This window comes from Epinephelus fuscoguttatus, linkage group LG8 (genome assembly GCF_011397635.1).
Source record: "Epinephelus fuscoguttatus linkage group LG8, E.fuscoguttatus.final_Chr_v1".
NCBI lineage: Eukaryota > Metazoa > Chordata > Actinopteri > Perciformes > Serranidae > Epinephelus > Epinephelus fuscoguttatus.
Genome location: NC_064759.1, coordinates 26,351,083 through 26,374,299, shown reverse-complemented (window position 1 = coordinate 26,374,299; position 23,217 = coordinate 26,351,083). Strand labels below are relative to the sequence as shown.

The 23,217-nt window shown below is 38.3% G+C and overlaps 2 protein-coding genes across 6 annotated transcripts in view; one reads left to right on the top strand and one right to left on the bottom strand.

The window, feature by feature from the left end:
• The first annotated feature begins 70 nt into the window (after positions 1-70).
• mrpl13 (mitochondrial ribosomal protein L13) lies at positions 71-15,133 on the top strand. Its single transcript, XM_049584076.1, has 7 exons — positions 71-194; positions 1,649-1,772; positions 2,635-2,728; positions 3,459-3,519; positions 6,840-6,926; positions 8,790-8,911; positions 14,713-15,133. Exons 1-7 carry the CDS (start codon positions 168-170, stop codon positions 14,735-14,737), a joined length of 540 nt encoding a protein of 179 aa, XP_049440033.1. The 5' UTR covers positions 71-167; the 3' UTR covers positions 14,738-15,133.
• A 150-nt stretch (positions 15,134-15,283) lies between these two features.
• The window catches only part of col14a1a (collagen, type XIV, alpha 1a), a 188,890-nt gene continuing 180,956 nt past the window's right edge, over positions 15,284-23,217 (bottom strand). For 4 of the 5 annotated variants that reach the window (XM_049584055.1, XM_049584054.1, XM_049584057.1 and 1 more), the window contains one exon: positions 18,091-19,319. In XM_049584055.1, the coding sequence (XP_049440012.1) occupies positions 19,291-19,319 (29 nt within the window). In that variant the 3' untranslated portion in view covers positions 18,091-19,290. Of the gene's footprint in view, positions 19,320-23,217 lie in introns of all 5 variants that reach the window. The other variant, XM_049584058.1, reaches the window with a different exon arrangement.

The following is a 23,217-nucleotide window of genomic DNA, read 5'->3' as shown; positions in this document are numbered from 1 at the left end:
CGAATTGGCGGTTTATATTCTTATATGGGCTAAATATGAATAAACTCGTAATACAGGACACGCGAAGTCTCACATCTTGTTTCAACTGGGACTAATTACTAAACGGACTGCCACTCACGTTGGTTGAGGGTCAAATATTTTGAGGATGTGCAGGTAGTTTCATCGAAATGTCAAGTTTCTCCCGCTCTGCCCAGGTAACCATACACTTTATACATTATATGGTCTTATTTTCATCTCACATGTTGACCCGTTATGTGCGTTAAGTTACTGTAAAACACAAACGGGCCGTTAGCTAACAAGCGTTGCTAATGAGCTAGCCACGGTGTGTGGTTGCGGCTAACTGTCAGAGAAATAAACGAGAGTTGTTGCGGCCCAGCGTTAACACTGTAGTTTGCGAGAAGCAATATAGGTTAACTGTTTTATTATTTCAAGCCCTTTAAACTTTAACATAACGTCTTAACTTCACCCAGTCAAATTATGCTATCTTGAAGCATTTGTGTTTTCTGTGGCTACTTTAAGTTCCACTATTTATATACACACTTCAAAACTGTGTGTGTGTGTTAATTACATTAAAAGCAAGGTATAAGACATTTGATTTTAATTGCGATTTAAGCTTTAAGTTAATTGAACCATACTAGTATTTATTGAACTATTTTTTAATATATATTTTTTAAGACATTTACATTGTATTTAATTAAAAAAAAATCTGAACAGCTTGGCTTGTTGGTGCTTTTAGTTGAGCATCTAACAACCACCAACAAGCTTGAAAATGTAGGCTATGATATGTCAAACATTAGATTGCATTAATAATTGCTATATCTGCCACATTCCTTTGAGGAGGTTTTTCTGACAATTTTGCCTTCATTCAGGCCTGTGTATTTAATGTAAGGTACATAGGACTTGGATTGATCAGCAGTGTATTTGTGCTGTTGATGGTGCTGTTCTGTTCATGGGGTTAAGGTTATTGAGTCTTTATTTTATTTCAGGACAAGTATGGCAACATTACCAAATAGAAATTAATCATGTGATTTCTTACTGGAAATGTTCTGAGCTTTAAACTAAAGTCACCACCCAGTCTGATGCCATAGACCTTTTTCTTTCTTTTTTTTTGTAAAGATATTTTTTGGGGACTTTTTAGCCTTTAATTGACAGGACAGACAAGCGTGAAAGGGGGAGAGAGAGAGAGAGGGAGTGACATGCAGCAAAGGGCCACAGGCTGGAGTCGAACCCAGGCCGCTGCTGCAACAGCCTTGTACATGGGGTGTCTGCTCTATCACTAAGCCACTGACGCCCCGCCATAGACCTTTTTCACAGAAGATATTTTGACTTGTTATAGTAGAAAAACTTAGGTGTATCTGAAAAAACATGAAAGATTGCTCCATTATATTCTAGAGTAAGTCATGACAGTGACAGTGCGACAGCATGCACAAAACCAGGACCATAAAACTAAAGCAGCTAAATGGAATTCAGCCGTCATTCATTTTATTATTTACACATGTGCTTTTCCTACGGTGACCTGTCAGATTGTTTTTAGTGAAGAGGTCAATGCTGAATATTCAGGTCTCTATTGCTTTTCATACTATTAAACATGCAACGGTCCCATGCTGGTCACTTTGTTAAACCCATTCTTTCCTTGTTCTTCTCTTAGCAATGGGCGACCTTCGCTCGTTCCTGGTTTCTGATCGATGCCCGATTGCAGCCTCCTGGGAAGATTGCGACTATGTGTTCTGTGAGGTTACAGGGGAAACACAAGCCTATCTACCATGCATTGAGTGAGTAGGAGTCCACCAGTCACAGGACACACACACACACATACATACATACACACACGTATAAAGTCACAAGTAACTGTCTAACTTTAACATAAACTATTTACTATGTATTAACTATTGTTTTTTTTTTTCTAATATGAAACCACATCCCATATTTAGGGAACATTGCCTTTATTAAGAATTCCAAATTATTATTCCCATGGCTTAGGAAAGTTCAATCAGTGTTTGTGAACCCAAGCATCTCTCTCTCAAAGCCAGAAATCAGAGAAGTAAGTCTCAAACTTGTGATTTCATCAAGTATAAAGTCTGGAACAGCTCCATAGACAATGTATGGAAGCATGATTTTTTTCGACCCACAGATGGTTTTCTTTTTTTATACCAATATGAGCTTTAGTCTGTCGTAGTGTTCTTGGTTCTGAAACAGAAAATGCAACCATATACTCAGAACAGCCTCCTTGGTGCTCTCAGTGTCATTTATAACACCTGTCTCTATTCATTTAAGAGTTGTCCTTGTTTACTAATATTTGTTAGACTGTCTTAGACCACAGGAATGTCATGTATAAAATTTGAAAAAGGGCATAGTTCCTCTTTAAGGTTGTTGTGGTGTGTTTCTTCCACATGATGGCAGTACAGGATACATTTCACAGCTGTTTTTACTTCCTTATTACTTTTACTTTAAAAACTGACATTGTCACGGTAATCTTTGTTGGTCTTGCAACTAACCACTATATTTGGTATTATCATTGCCAAACTAGCTGTGTCTGTACCTGTCTGTCTCTCTGATAAAAAAGTCAATTATTTCTTCATAATTTTTACTGTAACGATACGCCTGAGAACAAACATCTTCTGAATATCTTTGCAGGTGACTGTGGTGACCATGTCGTAGTTATAAACAGCAGACACATAGCTTTCTCTGGAAACAAGTGGGAGCAGAAAGTCTACTCATCTCACACTGGGTGAGTCGATACTACCTCATATGATACTTCACTTCTCCCTGTTTTTTCCCCCTGTTCCTTTTTATCCTGTTTCCAATTTGTCTTTGTTCTTCGATACCAATGCAAGAAATGTTTTTGTTTTGAAAAGTCTCTTGTCACATTCACACTACAGGAAAAGGAATGACCCACTTGCGTTTTGTTGATCTACAACCCATAAAGCTTTTGTGGTCGATTAGAGTTGTGTTGTATTTTTATTCTGGACTCACAGATTTGTGACAATAAACTGTTGGAAATAAATAACCTGTTTCCTCAGTAAAGTACTTTATGCATGATGTGTATTAGAAATTATGGGTGGCTGGTGTTGGTCCAAGATTGGCTTGCAATACAGCACTTTAAAGGAACGCACACTGAGGTCTGCTTTAGCTGTTCTAATATCCTTCGACTGCTCAAACATTGTTAACACGCATTCCCATTTTTTCACAGGTGGTTAATGTATTTCTATTGGGTAAAACAGAAAAATGATTTGATTAGAAGTGTAGATAAAACAACTGAATGCTCTTTAATGTATTCAGGATGTATATTGTATATAGGTTGTGTTTAGTAAAAGATATGCTTTGTCTTGTCTGGTAGCATCCTTTCATTGTTAAAGCTGTAAATGGATTACATGAGAGGTTTCAGGGATGTTAATGCTCAGTGGTGTTGCATCATCTGATGACTGATGACTGACTGAGCTTGTTGTTTTTCCCTAAAGGTATCCAGGTGGATTCAAACAGGTCACAGCTGCCCAGCTGCACCATAAAGACCCCAAAGCTGTAAGTGTCATCAACAGTATTCTCCATTTTTTTAATAACTATTGAGAGAGAATTCAAAACCCTCAGACGTGCCACTGCCACATAACACACACCATGAATTTTTATTATACTGAATGTATAATTTAACCCACATTCTTGGGGATTAGTCTCATTTCTTTGTCGGCCCCATGCTGTGCAGAGCAGGTGTTCCTTGGTTTGACATTTATCCCTTCCTTCATATGTGCTGCTCGTGCATGTTAATGTGAAGGGCAGAGAATGGGGATTAAACAGCAGTGGCTTTACACTGGTGATGGTGGTGGTTGGTGTGTTCTGAAACTCAGTACAAGGATGTCAGTTCAAGGATAACCCCTGGGGTTTTGGTTGTGTTGCATATTCATGGTTTTGGGTTGCAGACTCTTGCAAGGAGAGAATGAGAAGCAACTCATGAGCCTGAAGGATAAATCTGGCGATAGTGTGGATTTTTTTGTATTGTCAACAAATCCTATGAAAAGACCAAAACCAACAATAAATTGATCCACTAAGAAGTATTTCTTCTTCTGTAGCCCAAGCCTGATAATAGCCTGTTCCTCTGTGCCACAGAGCCTCTATTAAGACTGTTAATTGATGGGGAAACGTGCTCCTTCTTTCTGGTGAACACGGACACTGTAGTTTATTTTTAAGGCAATCCCACATACACGGTCCTGCTGCTGTAAATACTCACCAGGGTTCTCATTTAAAAACATTGCATACGCACAAAAAGAGGCCTGAAAAAGGTGTACGCCGCTTCCCATTCAGAAGCTGTGATGTATAAAAACAAACTTGATGGGACAAACTTTGACCCATTCTTATGAACATTTTGAGATGGGAAATTGGCCACACAGATGGTGAGGTGGAAGCCGGATTGTAGAAATTGTCAAATACTTTTTGGCTTTTTGTACGTGCATTTTTAGTACAGATCCTACACATTGTATTATAAATAAGACCCCAAAATACCAGTATACCACTGTACTTCTGTTGGTGTAGCAGTGTAGGAAATTATTAAGCTTTTTAATTAAAGATGAAACTTTACATTTGTGACCTGTTTTTTTTTTTAAATATACACACCTGGTAGAAATGAATAGGCTTGTGGTTCAGAAAGTGTTGTGAGCTGGAAAAACTTATTGTTGGTTTTGGTGTGTTTTATGAGATTTGTTAACATCACCAAATATATAAAATAATACTTGCCTAATCCTTTGAACTGAAGTAATGTTTTATGGCCCAGTGTGTTGCTTCTGTGGCTCATATCCATTAACACTGAGCATCATGTTAGGTTTGACAACAGACAAAGATAGTTGATTTTGAAACAGATCTATTTGACTATTATCATCAGTTTATTGTCCATGTCTTCATTTTAACATTTGTTGAGGGGTGCGACAGTCTGAAACCAAGAACAGAACCAAGACACAAACTTCCATATGGCTGTCCTGTCCTCCATTTCACAGTCCAGTAATATCAGCATTGTACAACACATTTTGATTTTGTTTGCTATATAAAATAGGTAAACTATTTCCCATGGAAGAGCTGCATGCAGCACATTAATTCTCTCAGCCCCTCCCTGCCCCAGTCTCACTTGCACTCTGTTTTTTCCTCTCTTTCTTGCACACACCTTGACTGGACCTGTCTGTGTCTGTCATTTTTCCAGTATACTGTAGATAAATCTGGCTGTGTTACCATGGAAATCACACCCACATGGCTCCTGCAAATTTTCTTTTGGAATATTTTTCATATTTTCAATTTAAGAAAAAATACAGAACACACACAAACATGGCTCCAGACCCCTCCCCTCCCAAATCTGATAGAGGTGTTGGTAAAGTATCAAAACATGTCAAGAGGGCTGCCAAATCTTCAGAAAGGTGTTGCATTTGTTTCATAGAGTATATGTGATCTTTTCAAGTGGAATGCAACCTTTCATTTCCAAAAACCACCCTGCTATGGGGAGATAGGAAGCATCGCCGCTATGCACTTCCTGGTAATGCTCAAAGCTGTTTCCAAAAACTTGTTTTGGAAGTTTTGTAAAGAAGAACTAATGGTTGTTAAGTTCCCCAGTAGGCAAATTTGTGAGTCCAATCAAAAAGCAAATCCTACAGGTTTTGTCACTAAAGTCGTGCCAGAATGTATGGAGCTTTGTACATGACCAGGTGCAATGCAAAAATGAGCCCTCTTCTATACCACATTTAAAACATCTGTCTTAACTAGGTAACTTAGGTTTATATTTTTGCAATCTCTGTGCCGTCATATAGAGCTGGTGAAGAAAGTTATAATGGATCAGTGTTCACGCATATTTTGACAGCTATACAAGCTTAGGAAATAGCAATGCGAGTCACTGAATTTGATGTTTGTTTATTAGATCACACCCTGGGCACATTGAGATCAGCTGAGTGGAAATATTATGGTTATCTGGTGGTCAGCAATGTGTCGACTGGCTGTCTTTATGTAGCTAACTTATTTGTCGTTATTATCAAATTATTCATTAAATCATTATTTTGTTATTTATGTCTATATATTAGTGGGTTGTATCTGATTTAATGAAACCCACTCATTTTTTTCCCTTGTGGATTTGGAGAATCGTTACACCCCTACATTTAGTTGACCCTTTCTTGCTTGATATGTATGTTACAGCATGCATGTATCCTCTTCAGACTTATCAGAGGAACACAGGGTGTTTAATCTGAATACTGCGCTTCACAGGTCAGGAGTGATTTGTTGTTGCGCAATAACAGGCTGTTCAGAATAATTTAACATGTCAACTGCAACAGCAGAATGAGAGCCATACACAGGAAGGTTTGCCAACTTATTCCACGTGTGGCTCGTAAAATACTGTGAAATTGCTCCCGTCCTGTGGGAAACACTAGACGTAGGTGAATGACCTGTACTGGTTTCCAATCTGTAGTTTACAGAACCAGGCCAGACGTTAACTCTGCCGTTGGCTCTACGCTGATGCAGGCTTTAGTCCAGCCGGTGACCACAGACGTGTTTCCTGATGGCGGTTTAGTTAAAATGAGGTTCGGAGGGTTGGCGAGCGAAGAGGGAGAAACGGAATTGGACAGATGAATGATTTGTCAGCACAGCCTCTGTCCAACATCTCGCTCCAATATTTCTGTCCAATGTCTCAGTCCAGTAACTCCGTCCAAGTCGAATTCACATTTGTGCAACATGCCTCACATTGAGAAACACAGTTTTGGAAACAAATGTGAGAAAAATGTGAATATGAAGTTTTTAATGTTGCTTAATCTGCCGTCTTTTTACAAGAAAGAGTGAGCTGATTGTGTGACAACCTTTTTTAATGTGCTTCTTCTCACCAGATTGTGAAGTTAGCGGTTTACGGCATGCTGCCAAGGAACCTGCTGCGCCGCACCATGATGCAGCGACTACACATCTTCCCTGATGACGTAAGTCCAGTTTCTCTGTATCTCTCCGAGCTGATGAGTCCTCACACTGCCCCCATTATGCCTTCATTGTCCAGGCTTATTAGGGACAATCAGGAAGAGGGCACATTATCAGGAGGGGTGCACTGATATCACTCTGCAGATACTGACACAGAAGAATGAGCCAGTTTTAATCACCCTTCATCCAGGTCACCTTTACAATTAATGTCAATTAATTACTCTGAAACTAATATATGTAGTTCAAGCTGAGTGTTGCCCTCGACGGAGGAGAATATTAGTCCTTTTCTTCACCTACATTATCTCAGCTGGTGTGTGTGTTTAAAGAGTCGGACAATTAGCCGTAGTGTTTCCCACTGGGTCAGAGGTTCCTTCAGCAGCACTTTTACATCTTCTCACTCTTGTATAACTCAAAGTTGCTTATCTATTACACTATTCTTCTTCTTCTTCATCTTCTTGTCCTTATTTCTAGTTACAGTGACCCATAAGAGAATGAAAACAAGTTATTTTTGGTTGAACAAATGCTTTATTATACTTGAAACTTGAAATCATTTTTTAATGGAAGTATGTGTAAAAAGTCTGACAAGGAGGAAAGGAGCATGCGCAGGTGAGATTCTCCAACCAGCTGCCTTTTTTTTTTTTTTTACCGTTGACAAGCAAATGTTCACATACCACATTATACAATGTAACCAGAATACCACTACAACCTCAGGAAGGGGTGACAAACCCACAGAGACTGATAACCCAACTCAGTTCTACTGAACCAGGGTGTCTACAGGTCCTTAAAGTCCTCATCTATTCATTTATTTATTAAAATAAATAAAGTCTTAAATCCTATCTTAAATTCAATTTTTGAAATATGAGGCCTTAAAAGTCAGTAGACTTATATTTGAATATGTGAGGTCTTAACTGTCACAAACTTTTTTCCGTAACCGCTTATCCTGTTAGGGGCCATAGGGGGGCTGGAGCCTATCCCAGCATGAATGTGGCTTTGTGTCTGCTGGAAGTGTAAATAAGCAACTGAGAGTTGGCGTCAGTCTTGTGCTTTGTATATTCTGCATTGTGTTCAACAGCACATCTTGTTCTGTTTCCACCAAGAGGCCAAAAATATGAATAAATACTGCTTTGATCACATTAAAATTGGGTTATCAATATGTTTCTATTTAGTTATCAAATCTATCAACTTGTCTCCTCTTCCTCTTTGATTCAAAGAGAAAACTTTGATTGCGTCACTGATGCAATGATCTGCAGGCATTTGGGAGCATTCAGCTTTGATTGTTTTAAAATGATGTTGGCGAGAACCACCAGCGTCACACGTCACAGCTTCTGAAATGAATTTAAACCAAAAAGTGCTCGACAGACTGTTAATTGAACTGGCGATCTGCCCAGTTATTAACTGGATGTAATTTTTATTCATGCGAGAGAACACGATCATTAATTCCAGGCAATGGAAGAAAACCAGGTCTTTGAGTTTTGACGTGTGAAGCAATACATGAGGTGTTTGATGTCAAAAGTTAGAGCTGAGGGAAGTCAGATACCTGTCGTTTATTTTGTCGGGACTTGATATCCACCATCAGAATTGATGTTGTGCAGTTTGCATCCCTAATCACTAGCAGATGGGCTTTCCGAGCCTTGTGAGTAACTGCAGTCTCATCTACAATTCAGAGCAGTTCAGGCACTGCAAAGTTGCTTATGAGGATTTTTAAGTGTGAACATTACCTTCTTCTTTACTCTCTCCTTGTTTTTCATGTCACCAACTTTCAGGTCTTACTCCTCTTATTAAACTCCATCTCCCCTCGATTCCTTCTCCTGTCCACATTTTATTTGATTGATTTAATTTCAGTGTCTCCTCTGTGTCCTCCTCACTAGGAGCTGCCAGACGACATCCGAGCCAACCTGACGGAGGAGCTGCCACAGCCCAGAGAAATCCCCAGGAAACTCAGCGAGTACACACAGGAGGAGATAGACGCATTCCCCAGGCTGTGGACACCGTACGTAGAACACACACTATGCTCACAAATGCCAGCAGACACTGTCCATACATACACACGCATGTTGATGTCACTGTGTTTAAACACTAATACAGATGAAAGCATTATCTGCTGTATTACACACAGGATTATCAGGATCACTCTCTTTATCGTTGATCAGCCATTTTGGTGTGTGTTTGTGTGGAGTGTTACACATTCAAGGGATTCTGTAAAACAAGGTACTGAAGCTCATGAATAAAGGCTTCTGTTTTTTTTTTTTTGTTTTTTTTTTAAATTCAGCCCACGAGAGAAAACTCACTGTCACCAAACATGATCTTGCTTGTGATCTGAATAAATTATTGAAAGACATGAGAAACCAAAAACAGTGCACACAGAATGTGTGTAATTGTAATATTTCATGTTTAAGTGCGGTGGTTCCCAGGTATGCTATTTAGTAGAACATTTTTGCTTCTAAGGGTTGATTATATCGTACACTGTGATGTAGTTTAAGGCTGTACAGAATACCATTTTTGGGGCTGTGGAGCTTCAGGAGTAATCAACAGTGAATATCTGGAGCTTTGGCTGACAGGGATGCTGAACATAAATGCTCATAATTAAAGGCTCTGAATACGAGACAAAGCCAGACAAAGTGCTGTGAAACAGAAGCGCACAACAGCATGCTAGCTCCAACAAATTTAAGATTTGAGATTTCTTTTTATAAGATTTATATTTTTATGATTTCTTTGTCATTTCTTTAAAAAAAAAAGAACCCTACTATGCTTATCCAGCAAACGAATACCTGCATACCAGATATTAGAGTGCAGTCCTACTCAAGTTTCAAATACAGACAACCTTGAATTTTTACATTAGTGTTTTCAGTATTTGTTGCTCAGTTGTTACAAGATGACAAATAACAAAATGTATCTTCTGCAGAGAAAATATATATTACCTAATACTGTGAACTAAACAGAAAATTACAGATTTTAACCTCTGCTAATAAAAGCTAATGCTAACCCTTCACTTCTATCTTCAAATGGCTTTTTTAAATTGTCCCAAACTTTTGAAAGTACCTCACTTGGGAGTTTTTTTAATGTTTGTGTTCTTTGCACCATAACGACTAATACACACCCAAACACACACATAATCATATTTTCTTGTATTGTACTGATGAGGAACAGCCAGAAGGGGGTGATGTTGATCTGAGCTCCGTGTCACATTTCTACTCACACCACCTCAGCGTGCATCAACCAGCCTGACATTGTGATACAGTAGTTGTCGTAAGTAGCTTTAGACGACATCTTTCAGCTGTTTGGAATGTTGCGGTCAGCACCTCATTTATCTGTAAAAATAATGATTTCAAATACTCTCAAGTTTTCAGTAGTCAGTTCAAACAGATTCTTCGTATATAGCATTCAAAAGAAATAAAGGTTTAAATCTGATGGCAGATGGTGAAGGTACCAACAAAAGGGTGAACCTGACTTTGGAGGAGAGGCACAGTAGGTGGTGTATCACTTAACCTGTCTTTATGTTAATGAGTGCAGAGAATTGACTCGTCCTGCTCAGACCTTGTCAGAAGTGAACAGTGCAGTCATGTTCACACATTCTGCGTTAATCTTGTGGTGGTACCATTGGGTGTCCCTGCTAAAAATTGACAATCAAATCTGATTTGTCAAGTCTTGTCTAGCATCGACTGACAGCTGAATTATCAGATTTTTCTCTTTTTTTTGTTCATTAATCCATATTCTCATGTGTGACATTGGTTTCAGCTTTCCCCACACCAGACAAAAACGCAGAAACACGCAAGTCAACAATTTGTCATCTTGACTTAGCGTGAGAACTTTTTTAATAATAGCATGCCTTCCATTGAGAGCTGTTGTGTGTGGAGGTGCAGCGCTGTCCACAGTACTGAAAGGGAGCAGAATAGGTTGATAGACAGACAGGCAGAATTCATCACTTTTCTCAGGTCCTACTTGCACCTAAACTTTCCCTTAGACAGAGAGCGATGCAGGCTGCAAACAGCTGTTTTTAAGCTGCTGCTGATTTTGAGAGAAGTGTTCATAGGTTAAAAAAAATACTGTCTTGGTTCTCCATGTCAGAGGTTAGAGGGTGGGGGTGGGGTCTCTTGTATCACACTCTGCCTCCTATGTAAAATTATATATTCAGCACCCCCACATGGCCCGAATGGCGTGATCCCTTTGTTTCATGACCACATTTTCCTGCAACTGTTCCAGTTCGACCGTGAGATAAACAGTTGAATCAGGCTCCTTAGATTGAATCCTTGAATGGTCAACAATTTATGGTTTACCCCGACTCACAAAGCAACATATATATGAATCGGTCCGATGTAAAAGCTTGCGGACCGCTTTTTGTGGCCAGTCTCACTCTGACACTTTAATCATGCAGGAAAAAAGATTTTCACTGTAACTACAAACACGTGGCTGTGTTGTGAATGATTGTCAGCCTACAGAGAGCTGTCAGTATGTGACATAATGCACAGAGAACAAAGACTCACATGATACTGCTCCTGTGTGAATACGGTTATAGGAACTTGCAAACAGTTCTAGTACCTAAATATATGACCTTTTTTCCCCCAAGTTGACATTTTTATTTACTGCATATAAAGTTTTCGTGGTGTTGTGCTGGAGTGCCTTGTGAGCTTCCCTGAAAAGCTTTATAAATTAGGACCGTTGTTCTTTATGCTATTATCCAACAACATAACACTGAAGGGCACTGCAATATAACAGACCTCAGCTTTGTGCTCTCTGGATGTGTATCAGCAGTTGTTTAACAGAAACTTTGCAGAGATTTCTGTTTCCCCCCAGCCTGCATGTCATGCCAAACATTTGAATATAAATGGTGAAATGTCACAAACACATGTGGGGGGAAGTCGGCTGTTTTCCCGCCACTTCCTGTCTGGACATACAAGGTTTCTCTGCGGGGTGTGAGAGAGCATCTGTTATTTGGCATAATCATATTCATGGCTTTTTGAGTCAAGTATTTTCTGGTTGGAGATTGGAGTGACATTGTGACCCGTGCCTCGCTGATCATGATAATGTCGTCCTGTTGCATTTCTCCGGCTTCACCTGTAGTAAACATCATTCTGACAGGTTAACTGAGAGCAGTCTCTCCTCCACCTGCTCAGCTCTCACATCCGTCAATCCGTCCAACCATTCATCTCCCAGCTCTTTATCCAGGTCAGGGTTGGTCCTCTTCATCTGTAGAAGCAGTTGCTCAACACTCAAGTCTACTGGTTCTCTTCATTTTAACTGCTCAGAGGTTGTGACTGCTGGTGAGCTCGTAAAAAAGATCAAGTGGTAAATAGAAAAAGGTTTACACCTTGTGGCTCAACTTTCAGCTACATCACGGTCTAATATACCGTAACACTGCTGTTACTGCAGTCAATACACTTTAACCCTCCAGGATGTTGTAAATATTTCCATTTCACACAGTAACTACCCAGATAACAAGACTACTATAAAACACAGTCATGCAACTGTTGTATATTTCTTTACATCATCTATAATGTGATGTACAGGTAGGTTTGTGGAGGTTGTTTTTGTATTAAGTTTAATATACCATTTGCTAGCAAGTCTTGATTTGAAATGATCACTGTATCAGTGGAATGAGTACAAGGGTGTTGGGACAGCACTATTTGTGAAATTATTTAAATGTCAGTTCACCCAAATTACAAAAAATAACCCCAGTATTTTCTTACCCTGAGACCAGGGTGGGACAATATATCAATACTGTGATGTGAGACTAATTATTATTTTAGACATTGGATTTTGTAATATGGTTTCAAAGGCTACATTACAGCACAGTGATGTAGTTTATAGGTAAGGGCATTTTAAGTAACTTTTGTATTTGAGCACTGACATTACATTAATATAAAGTACTCGATTCCTCGCAAAACAAAAAAAAAATCTAATGTAAGAATAGGAATGCAATTTGGCCGACAACAAAAAACAAATGCAATTTGAAATTCATTTATTGAACAACCAGGCCTTAGTTAGACTTTTAACCAATAAATTCAAAGTTAACATAAGAAATATCAGCAAACTTTCTGTTGCTGCCATTACATAAGTTAGATGCACTGAAGGATCATCTCCGGAATCCAGAGCTCTCCTTCTCCAGGGTCATTTCAATGTCTGCCGGGTTGGCACAAGCTAACATAGCAGCAGCAGCTAACCTGTGCTGAGCAAAACAATACTCTCAACCCAGCTGTATAATGAAAAAGATTTCATGTCCATCCGTAGTCACTCTCTGTACTTACCACACTGTTCTAGCTGTTCAATTATTTGCCTTTACCCACTTAAGTCATTATATCCACGTTACTGATGATTATTTATCAAAAGTCTCATTGTGTAAATATTTTGTGAAAGCACCAATAATCAACCCTACAATATTGTCGTAACATGGATATTGAGGTAATGGGTCAAAAAATATTGTGATATTTGATTTTTTTTTTTTTTCATATCACCTAGGCCTACACCAGAGTAATTCCGCCATGCACATAGTTTGGGTTTTGTCTGTTGTCTCAACCTCAACCACCCCAATACAATGGAGGTGAATGGTATGGTACTCAAAGTATTTGAAAATAAGAAAGATTGAATACCCCATGTCCCAAATATCCCGGAAAATCCACAAAACACTTTTTACTGAAGAAAAATCTTCTGTAGATTATCCAGAGCAACAGGGACATTACCATTGTTTCACAAAACAGTGCTGCTATTGAATTCTCTAGATGTGATATCTCAGTACCGTGAAGCACAGAATTCCTTTCACCTCCATTTGCGTGGCAGCAGAAATCTCAGACTCTCAAAACCCGGACAACCAAAGCCAAATCTGCACGGCTGGTTACCACAAGAGGCTGACCCTTTAAACCTACAAATTACCCTAAAAATTACTACGACGCCGACACCATTTCACTGATTGTGATGTGGTGAACCCTCCATCTGGTACTTCAAACACATATGAACAAATCATAACCCACATTTGGTATGAATAAGTGCAAACTGAATCCACACAGAGGGCTCTGATCCAGAAACTGTTTTCATTCAGATACTGTCCTCTGTGCGTGCGTGCCTTGTACAGAGGCATACAGCATGTCTGCATTATGTTCGGCATCCCTGTCAGAGCGTGTGTGCACGGTGATAAATGAGCCACTTCTTATTGTTTACTGGTCCAATCTCCTCAGCCAATCAGCGCGTGTGCTCAGGCCTATCGCCGTGTGGTCGTCAAGGTCAAGCTAATCCTGGTTTATTTAAGGGATGGGCCGTAGCCTCGTTAATATTCTCTCTCTTATTCATTTTACTGACCAAATATATGTGTGTGTGTCAGGGGAGATGGGGTTGAGGTCACCAAGGGCGATTCAATTGTTACCCTTTATTAAACACATAGTTAATATTCTCTCAGAAAACCTTGGAGCAGAGGAAAAAGATTATTATTGGATGTGTGGCCCCCTCCTCCGCACACACACAGAGCTCAGACAGAAAATCAACAACATAAACATACTGCTGTAGTTGATAGCAGGGCTATTACAATTGATAACATTTTTTCTACTTTGTATCAAAACCAATACAGCATGCTGTGATAATATCTGTCGGCTGCAATCTCTACTCAAAATTAAAGGGAAAAAAAAAAACACAAAAAGAGGATGCTGTGTCTGGTCTCATTTTGAAAAAGCAAAAAAAAAAAACAAAAAAAACCCCGATAAGATCTGTGCGGTTTCTCATCTGTCAGTTTTTTTCTCCTTATCGGCTCTTTTTCCCAGACTTTTATGCCTCCCCATACTAATGTGTTGTCTTGTGTTCTCTCCACAGACCTGAAGACTACAAGATGAAATGAAATCAAGGCTGCCCAACGTGACCGAGGACTTGAATTATCCAGAAACAGCTTGAGATTCCACCATGCGGCTCCGCTCTGATCAGAGAAAATCAGATTCCGTGGGTTTTCCTCTATTATGCAACCATGAAACGATCAGATCTGGCTCATAAAAAATGACATTTGTTAGAGCTGATCCTGCTTTTGAAGGTTTGTGGGTTCACAGTGAAACCAATTAATGTGTTACTATGACAACATTCAGGCCATCTGTGTGGTTTTAGTCAAAACAGTTAACTTTGGTTAAGAAATCCTGAGCTTTTTGTTGTGTCAGTGTGTCAGAAATGTTCAGAGTGTTGTTCAAGTATGAATCAATTCTGTTGTAAAATAGCTAATAAAGAATTTAATAACCCTTCTCGTCAAGTAGTTTTTACATAAATGTTGTAAAATCTAGTAAACGTTAGACCTTTTTGTGTCGTTAAAATTAAACAAATGACCTAAAACACATTTTATAGTCTCATTACAGATTTATTGGTTATAAAAGCAAACAAAATATAAAATAAATAAGATCATATTGTACTAACGGGCGTGGCGGCGAGACACATTCCTTATTAAAACTGTTCAAGTTTGGACCTCAGATCGGGGCCAGCTCACAGCTCAACTTTTGGTTACTTTAGTGCTTGTTTTTTCAGACTGCAGCGCAGGAGGGGGGTAAAGTTTACACTTGTGTGGTTCAGTCCTTATTGGTTTCTCCGAGAGGCAGCCAACTGTTTTCAGTAATAACTAGATCCAGGTCTCATTCCAGCAGGAGGTCAGAGGTCAACCAGTGAGCAAACAGCTTCCACAGTGAGCAGGCCCGACTTTGCATAAGTACAATAAACGAAACAAACTGGGGCAGCAACACGAGACACAAACAACACAGATTTGTCTTCGTAACTCACCACGAGCCTGAGTGTTAAAACTCAGAACACACCTGGTCCATCTTTGTAGCAACAGAATGAAATGTCGCAGCACAAAATGTGATGGTAGCCAGATTTTCTGTGAATCAAAATTCTAATTTAAAAAAGTAATATTTGTGTTCCACAGTGTTAAGGTAATATTAAACTGGAGGGAAACTTAGGTATTTTTAAACTGGACCCTATTTTCCCATGTTTTTGTGTCTTAGTGACAAATGGAGACACCAGTTTAGGAAATTGGTCCAGTACTGAGAGAGACCACTGCAGTCACAACGGTGAAATAGGCTGCAATGTAATCCCTATGGGCAACTGTGCACTGTCAAATCCATTACAAGTGCTTGTTTTTGCCACTGACAGGCTGACAGATTGTTATTACAAGTGTCTGACAACATTACAGAAAAGACCCCACTGAGAAATTAAGCAATTGTCCTTACCTTTCACTGATCCCGTACATTTGTTACAGTGACCAAGTCTCACCCAAGGAGGAGTCTTGTTCTAAAATCTTGCAGACTTTTCCACATTTTTTTAAATCAGCTAAATATTTAGCCGTGACATAAAAATCTTTTATAGAAAAATAACATTATGCTACGCTTTCTCTGCTCCAACACAACAAACTCTGGCACTCCTCTCTGCAGTTCTTACTAATGTTTCCACTGTTGTTTTTCCTGCAACAAGCCACCTCCAGAGTTTGCCACACATTCATTTATCTGTGGTGCACCACGACAACATCAGCATTTACTGCCACTTTTTTCTATAAAGAATATGTTTGCTGCATTTTGCCTTTATCAATAGCGCAGTTTAGGATTGATAGGAAAGGTGGGAGAGAAAGAGGGATATAACATGCAGCAAACAAACAGGCTGGGATCAAACCTGAGCTGCTGCAAAGGCTTCAGCCTATATGGAGTGCACACACTACCAGGTGAGCTAGAGGTCAAAACATTTACAAAACATTCATCTTTTTAGATTTTTTTTCTTTTTGGAGCTGCATTTCACTCTCGTGGCAGAGGAGCAGATTGCTGAAAAAGTGAAACTGAGCAGTTTGTTAATTCAAATAATTTAAGTGTTGTCCATTATATTCCAACTTTACTTTAGATGAAACTTGCTGTGTTCCCATGGAAACCATTCACCCTGCGGTCCTGTGCTGGGTCTAAATGGCAAAAGAGTTTGCCTTCACACACTTCTGCAGCAGCTGCTCCTCTATTTCATCATCCGACCACAAACTGATCAAAGGAAGTCTTGCGTGTGATGTTTAAACAGTTTTTTTCCCACAATTCTTCATCTTGCCACTCAAACTCAACAAACTGCTGCTGAGGGAAAAAGTAAAACTCCTAATAACAATCTGAGCCTGTCAGAGGCAAAACAAGCACTTTAGTGGATGTAAATTGACGGTGCAGAATTGCCCATAGGGATTACATTGCAGCCTATTTCACAGCTGTGGCTGCAGTGCTCTCTCTCAGTACTAGACCAATTTCAAAAGTTGTTGTCTCCATCAGTCACTCAGTCACAAAACATCAGAAAATAGGATCCATGTTAAAATATACAAAAGTTTCCCTTTAACAGAAATGTGACACTTCTACAGTCAGTTTTGGGGGTTAACTCCAGTAAGTGTTGATTAAAAAAAAAAACACAATACTGTCACTTCAAAAACATTTTAAAATTTGTTTACACACTGAAATCAAGACCGCATTAAAGTCGGGGAATCGTGGTTCATCCTTATAAAAAGCAGCCTGTACACATGTTGCCAGCTCAACATCCTCCGTTTGAAGTGTGAAATAATCTAGCTAGTTACATACAACCAAAACAAGATGCACGTGTCCAGTTACACACTCAATGTTTGGCTCAAAGGAGACATGCAGCTTCACACAAAAAGAAGGGTTAAGTCCTGAAATCAGCTGTGAGATGAGAAGGAACAAGTCTTACCTCTACATTACCACTGGATAATGCTAACATAGATCAGGCACTTTTTCGGACCCCCCTGTTACAGAGATATTGTACAAGAGTCCATGGAGCTATTTACATTGTTTCACCAGGTGGACAAAACCACTGGATACACAGGGAGGGGGGGCTCTCACCACAGTTTCAGATGGGGTACAAGTGTAGGTGCGTGTCAGTGTCTGATTTGTGTGTACTATCAGTTTGTGTGTTGTGGCGTGCAGGGCTCAAGCACTTTAGGTGAGTCCATCCTTCCTCTAAAGTCCTCCCTCCTCACTCTCCTCCATGACGTCACGTGAAAACCTCCCGGCGACGCCCGGCGACCTCACCTCCGTGTCCTCAGAGTGGGTGGGGCTCGAGCGGTAAACATGGTAGCCATGAGCCTGTTGTGAGGGCTGTTGGGGGTAGTACCGAGGGGGGTAACCACGGTAATAGGGGTCCTGCTCTTCTGGACCCTCCTCCTCCTCCTCTTCCTCCTCGTCTTCACCTCCTTGGTCATTGTTGTAAGCCTCTGCAGCAGGGTTGTAGGGCCGGTTGTAGGGCGGATTGTAGGGCTGGTATCCACCGTGGGGCAGGGGTTGGACTGGGGTGGTGGGAATATTTAGGATCAGTGAGTGATTGTTTCTGGATCATTGCAGCTAACATAAAATCACCACCATGAGAAAGCATGGAGCGACTGACTTTGGGACTACAGTTTTCCAACAAAATCAAAGCAATGAGGAGGCAAAACAAGCTGAATAACTGTTGCCCAGGCAGATTTGGGACCCACAAATGTCCAAAAGATTACATTAATATGGAACTAAGTTAATGAAATAGGAAAAATCTGGTTTCTACCCGCTATTGCCCAGATCTGATTATTTTCCACAAATAAAAAGATCACATCTGGGTTATATTCGGGATACATTTTTGCCCAGTTTACAGTATATGAGATGTACAGATTGAGGGATTCAGTAATGAATGCAGCCAATCAGCATCAAAGCAGCTCATCACTATTTAGCCAATCCATCAGGCTTTAAAAGATGAGATTAATTTCAAAGCGATTTGAGCTTGAAGCGCAGGATGCTGCAGCAAACCACTGCGTGTGCGAGCATTTGTTGACAGATGGCACTGAGATCAGCGGTGGTGATCATCGCAGCAGTGTTACGGGGTTTGTTTGGTCTTATGGGAAGGTAGGTTAATCAATTTTTGTTTCAGAGGCTGTCAAATGAAGAAGCAGCTGGATTAATCCTCCAGCTCTATGAAGAAAGTTATCTGATCATAGAAGTAATCTTGTTTCTATTCATACTAAGGAATGAAATCTAGTGCAAATAATGTTTCTAAAGATTTAGACCAGACCTAAATTAGGGCACAAATTTAACTAAAATCACTTGTTTTGTTAGGATGCTTTTAAAGTCAGGCTGTTAGATTTGTTGCCTTAAAAATCCAGATAATTTTAAAGACGATCCTGCAAAAGTCAAGTGCTGGTTGCAAGAGTAATTTGGAAAAAGGTCTCTGGGGAAACAAAATGTAAAAACCGCTGCTGCAGGGATTAGAGTTTAAACACAGAGGACAGGAGTAATTATCCATCCCAAGAAATACGGAGGCCTTGAAGGAATAATTTATCAATTTCCTCAGTTTTTTAGTCTTAATGTACAGGGCACAGAGAGAGGAGCGGAGGGAGGTGAGGAGAGGAGGACGGTTGGAGAATGCTCCTCAGTAATCATTCCCATAGTCCTGTTGAACTTGAGTCAAAAAGAGGAGGAGACAGAGGGAGGGGAGCACAAGGAGGGAAAGAAGACAGAGAGAAGATGTTACCTCATATCAGGAGGAAAAAACCCAACGACACCAGAGAGTTAAACCTCTCAAACCGCACTGACAGAACTTCCCCAGCTGTTGGGGTGCGGTTTTGGAGGTAGAAAAATTAGTGTTGGAATCTGCTTTTCTTCTTTAAAGAGAAGAAAATACACACAGCCTGAGCATATTTTACAATACACTTAGCTCATATAAATATGAAGACATTCAGATAAATGTTTGGAAAGAGGGAAAATGTGTCAGATCTCTATTTCTCTTTCTGTTCATGAGAAAGTATAAATAAAGATTCCCAACACAAAGTAGTGTCAGTAGTGCAACAAGAGTGTACAGAGTATGCCCAGAAATAACATGCCTTGTGAGTAATACTGAGGTCAGCCATTTGTTGCAGTTACACACCGTCCTGTAACTGCAGTGTTTTACCACATGCTACTCAACAAATGTTCATTTGAAGGATATTTGTATCATGTGCACAGCTCCACCAAAAGATGAATTAAAGTGGATTTTAAGAAATAAGACTTATGATATGAAGGTAAGCAAGGTTTGCAAGTTTTCTACGAACCAGAACAGCTGTCATTACACACGGCTGTGACTATTTACAGTGTCCATATTAACAATGCATTACATTTATGACATACTATACCATGACTTACATTTTTAAAAAACATTTTTAAGGTATGCTGTATCATGACATAAATTAATGCTATTTTTTAAAATTACATACTATAGAATGACATTATATGATTTTTTTATGTTATACTATGCTATGATGCTTTTTATGATATTTTTATATCGTACTACAGTATGACACTTTTTATGACATTTTTAAAGCATACTATACTATAATGTTTTTTTTTGATATTTTTAAAGCATACTACACTATGACACTTTTATGACATTTTTAAGTCATACTAAATTATGATGCTTTTTTTTGGACATTTTCATGTCATACTATACTATAATGGTTTTAAAGCATTTTAAACATTTTTAAAGCATATTACACTATGACACTTTTCATGATATTTTTATGTCAAACTATACTATGTTGCTTTTTATGACATTTTTATGTCATATTCGACTATGACACTTTTTATGACATCTTTATAGAATACTTTACTATGATGCTTTTTATGACCTTTTTTTAGCATAATATACTATGACACTTGTTATGACATTTTCATGTCATACAATACTATGATGGGGTTTTTTTTGGACATTTTCATATCATAATTTACGATGATGTTTTTTATGATATTTTTATGTCATACTATACTATTACACTTTTTATGATATTTTCATAGCATACTATACTATGATACTTTTTATGATATTTTTATGTAATACTATACTGTGATGCTTTTTTGGACATTTTTATAGCATACTATACTATGACACTTTTTATGACATTTTTATGTCATACTATGCTATGATGATTTTTTGGACATTTTTATATCATACTACAGTATGATGCTTTTTATGACATTTTTATGTCATACCATACTATGATGTTTTTTTGGACATTTTTAAAGCATACTACACTCTGACACTTTTTATGACATTTTTATGTCATACCATACTATAATGTTTTTTTTTTTTTGACATTTTCATGTCATACTATACTATGATGCTTTTTTTATAATTTTTATGGCATACTCTACTACGATCCTTTTTTGGAAATTTTAACCGCATACTATACCATGGCTTTCATATGGCATTTAATGGCATACTGTACTATATACATGGCATAAAGTGTAATTAAAAAATTTCATTACAACATTCTTGGTATGGTATTTTGTTATATCTGCATGTATAATGTCATAGTATGTTATGCCATAAAATAATCATACAAATGTAAAATATGTTATTAAAACGTTGTAAAAAATGTCATAGTGTAGTATGCCATAAATAATATAGAATACATATAATAATAATATAAAATAAATAAATATATATATATATATAAAATATATATATATATATAAAATATAATATATATATATATATATAAAAAACATATAACATGGTATGCCATAAAAATTTAAAAAACATAATAAAAACAACACAGTACTGTACGAAACATAACAGACTATGCCCTTAAAATGTCATTAAAAAATGCCATAGTAAAGCCGGCCATAAAAAAAAACATCATTTATGAATTGATATAAATAATAGGAATAACAATGTTTCAAAAATTATTGCTTTGAAGAGCAACACCTAAGATATTTAAGTATGATTCAGCTAATGATATACATTTTTTTTTTTTTTTATGCATCAACATACAGTTCAAAGATGCACTTATCGTGGCTTAAACTTAGCTCAATTGCCAACTCTTAATGGAATGTAGTCGATATCGATAAAATTAGGGGAAATGTACACTTATTCTATGCCAAAGAGTAATGTATACATTTGATAAAGTTACTGATTTCTATTTTACATTAGCAAAATCTTAAAACTGTTCATGGTTGGCTAATGAAGGTGAGACCCTTGGCTCAGACGAAGTTGTATTAACTCTTACAGCTGCACTGACACTGGTTTCTTGACATTTAGTAATTGAGATACAATAGGCTAACCTTGTTGTTCACACAGCTTTTAACAAAAACGTACATTTAAAGAAACGCAATAATAGGTTTGGGTAAGTTTGAAAAATACTAGTAAACTGAACTATCCCTTTAAAAGCAGCAATGACAAAGACAAATTTAGGGTCAAACTCTAGCTGCTGTGAAAGGAACAATACTACTCCGAATACTGCATTTTCCTTTCAAGTGGTCAGGGAGGCACCACTTGATCCTTGCATGGTTGAGAATAACAGGCAAGACTCTCCTTAGTCATAAAACTAGAAAAAAAACATTTGACTGGAATCCATTCATATAAAATAAATCTGGCTTGATGGATGAAGTAATGTCTCATCCATCAGCTACTTTTAGCAGATGATGTTTCATTAAGACAACTCGTCCGAAGCTGTTAGATGTCCTCCCTGAGATGGCCTAAGACAATGGACCCATAAAGGTCCTCATAACTATGAATTCTGAGAGACATCCAGTGTGTGTGTTTGTCTGAATGTAAGCATAAGAGGATATTTTATTACATCTCAATATAGACAAATAGTTTCGGTCAGTGACATAGTTAACTTCTTAATCCATCAGTGCAGACATGAATGTAAAAACTTCACAGTGGAACAACTATAAAAGCCAGATCACTCTCCAATTTTCTGAGAGCTTTATGAGAACAATAACTATCTCACAGCCGGGTGTCACTGTGAAAACAATATTTCAATGTTTTACACATGTAAAGGATGGTTTATATGATGGAAAGACCGGGCAGGGGTACACAGTGTCAGCTTTTTATGTTGAGAAATGACCAAATCTTACAATAAAATAAATAAGTCTGAATTAGTCACACTGATGGTTACTCTGATTAAGTCTTTTTATAGTGTAACATGACAGAATACAGTTAATGCTCAGTTGCATAAGGACAAATAGGGACAAATAAGGTCTAAATAAGCAGCGAAGAATGTTTTTGTAAAGTCTGGTTATTTGGTGTTTTGACTACATTTGGGAAAATATTCCAGTCAAAATGTTGTTTTTGTTTCAGTTGGCAGAACCTGACCCACTATGTACTTGTGTGCTTTTGTATTCATTCGTATAGTGGTTCCTACCTTTTTTTTTGTCATGGCCCCTTTTGATAAGATTACAGAGAACACATTTTTCTATTAATTTCTGTTTAGAGATGCCTTCTACAGTATGCTGAAGGCAAGAAACATTCATAGCTACAAACATGTACGCTTATTTGACTTGTGTCAGCACATCTGATAATAATCAGTTGACAACATCA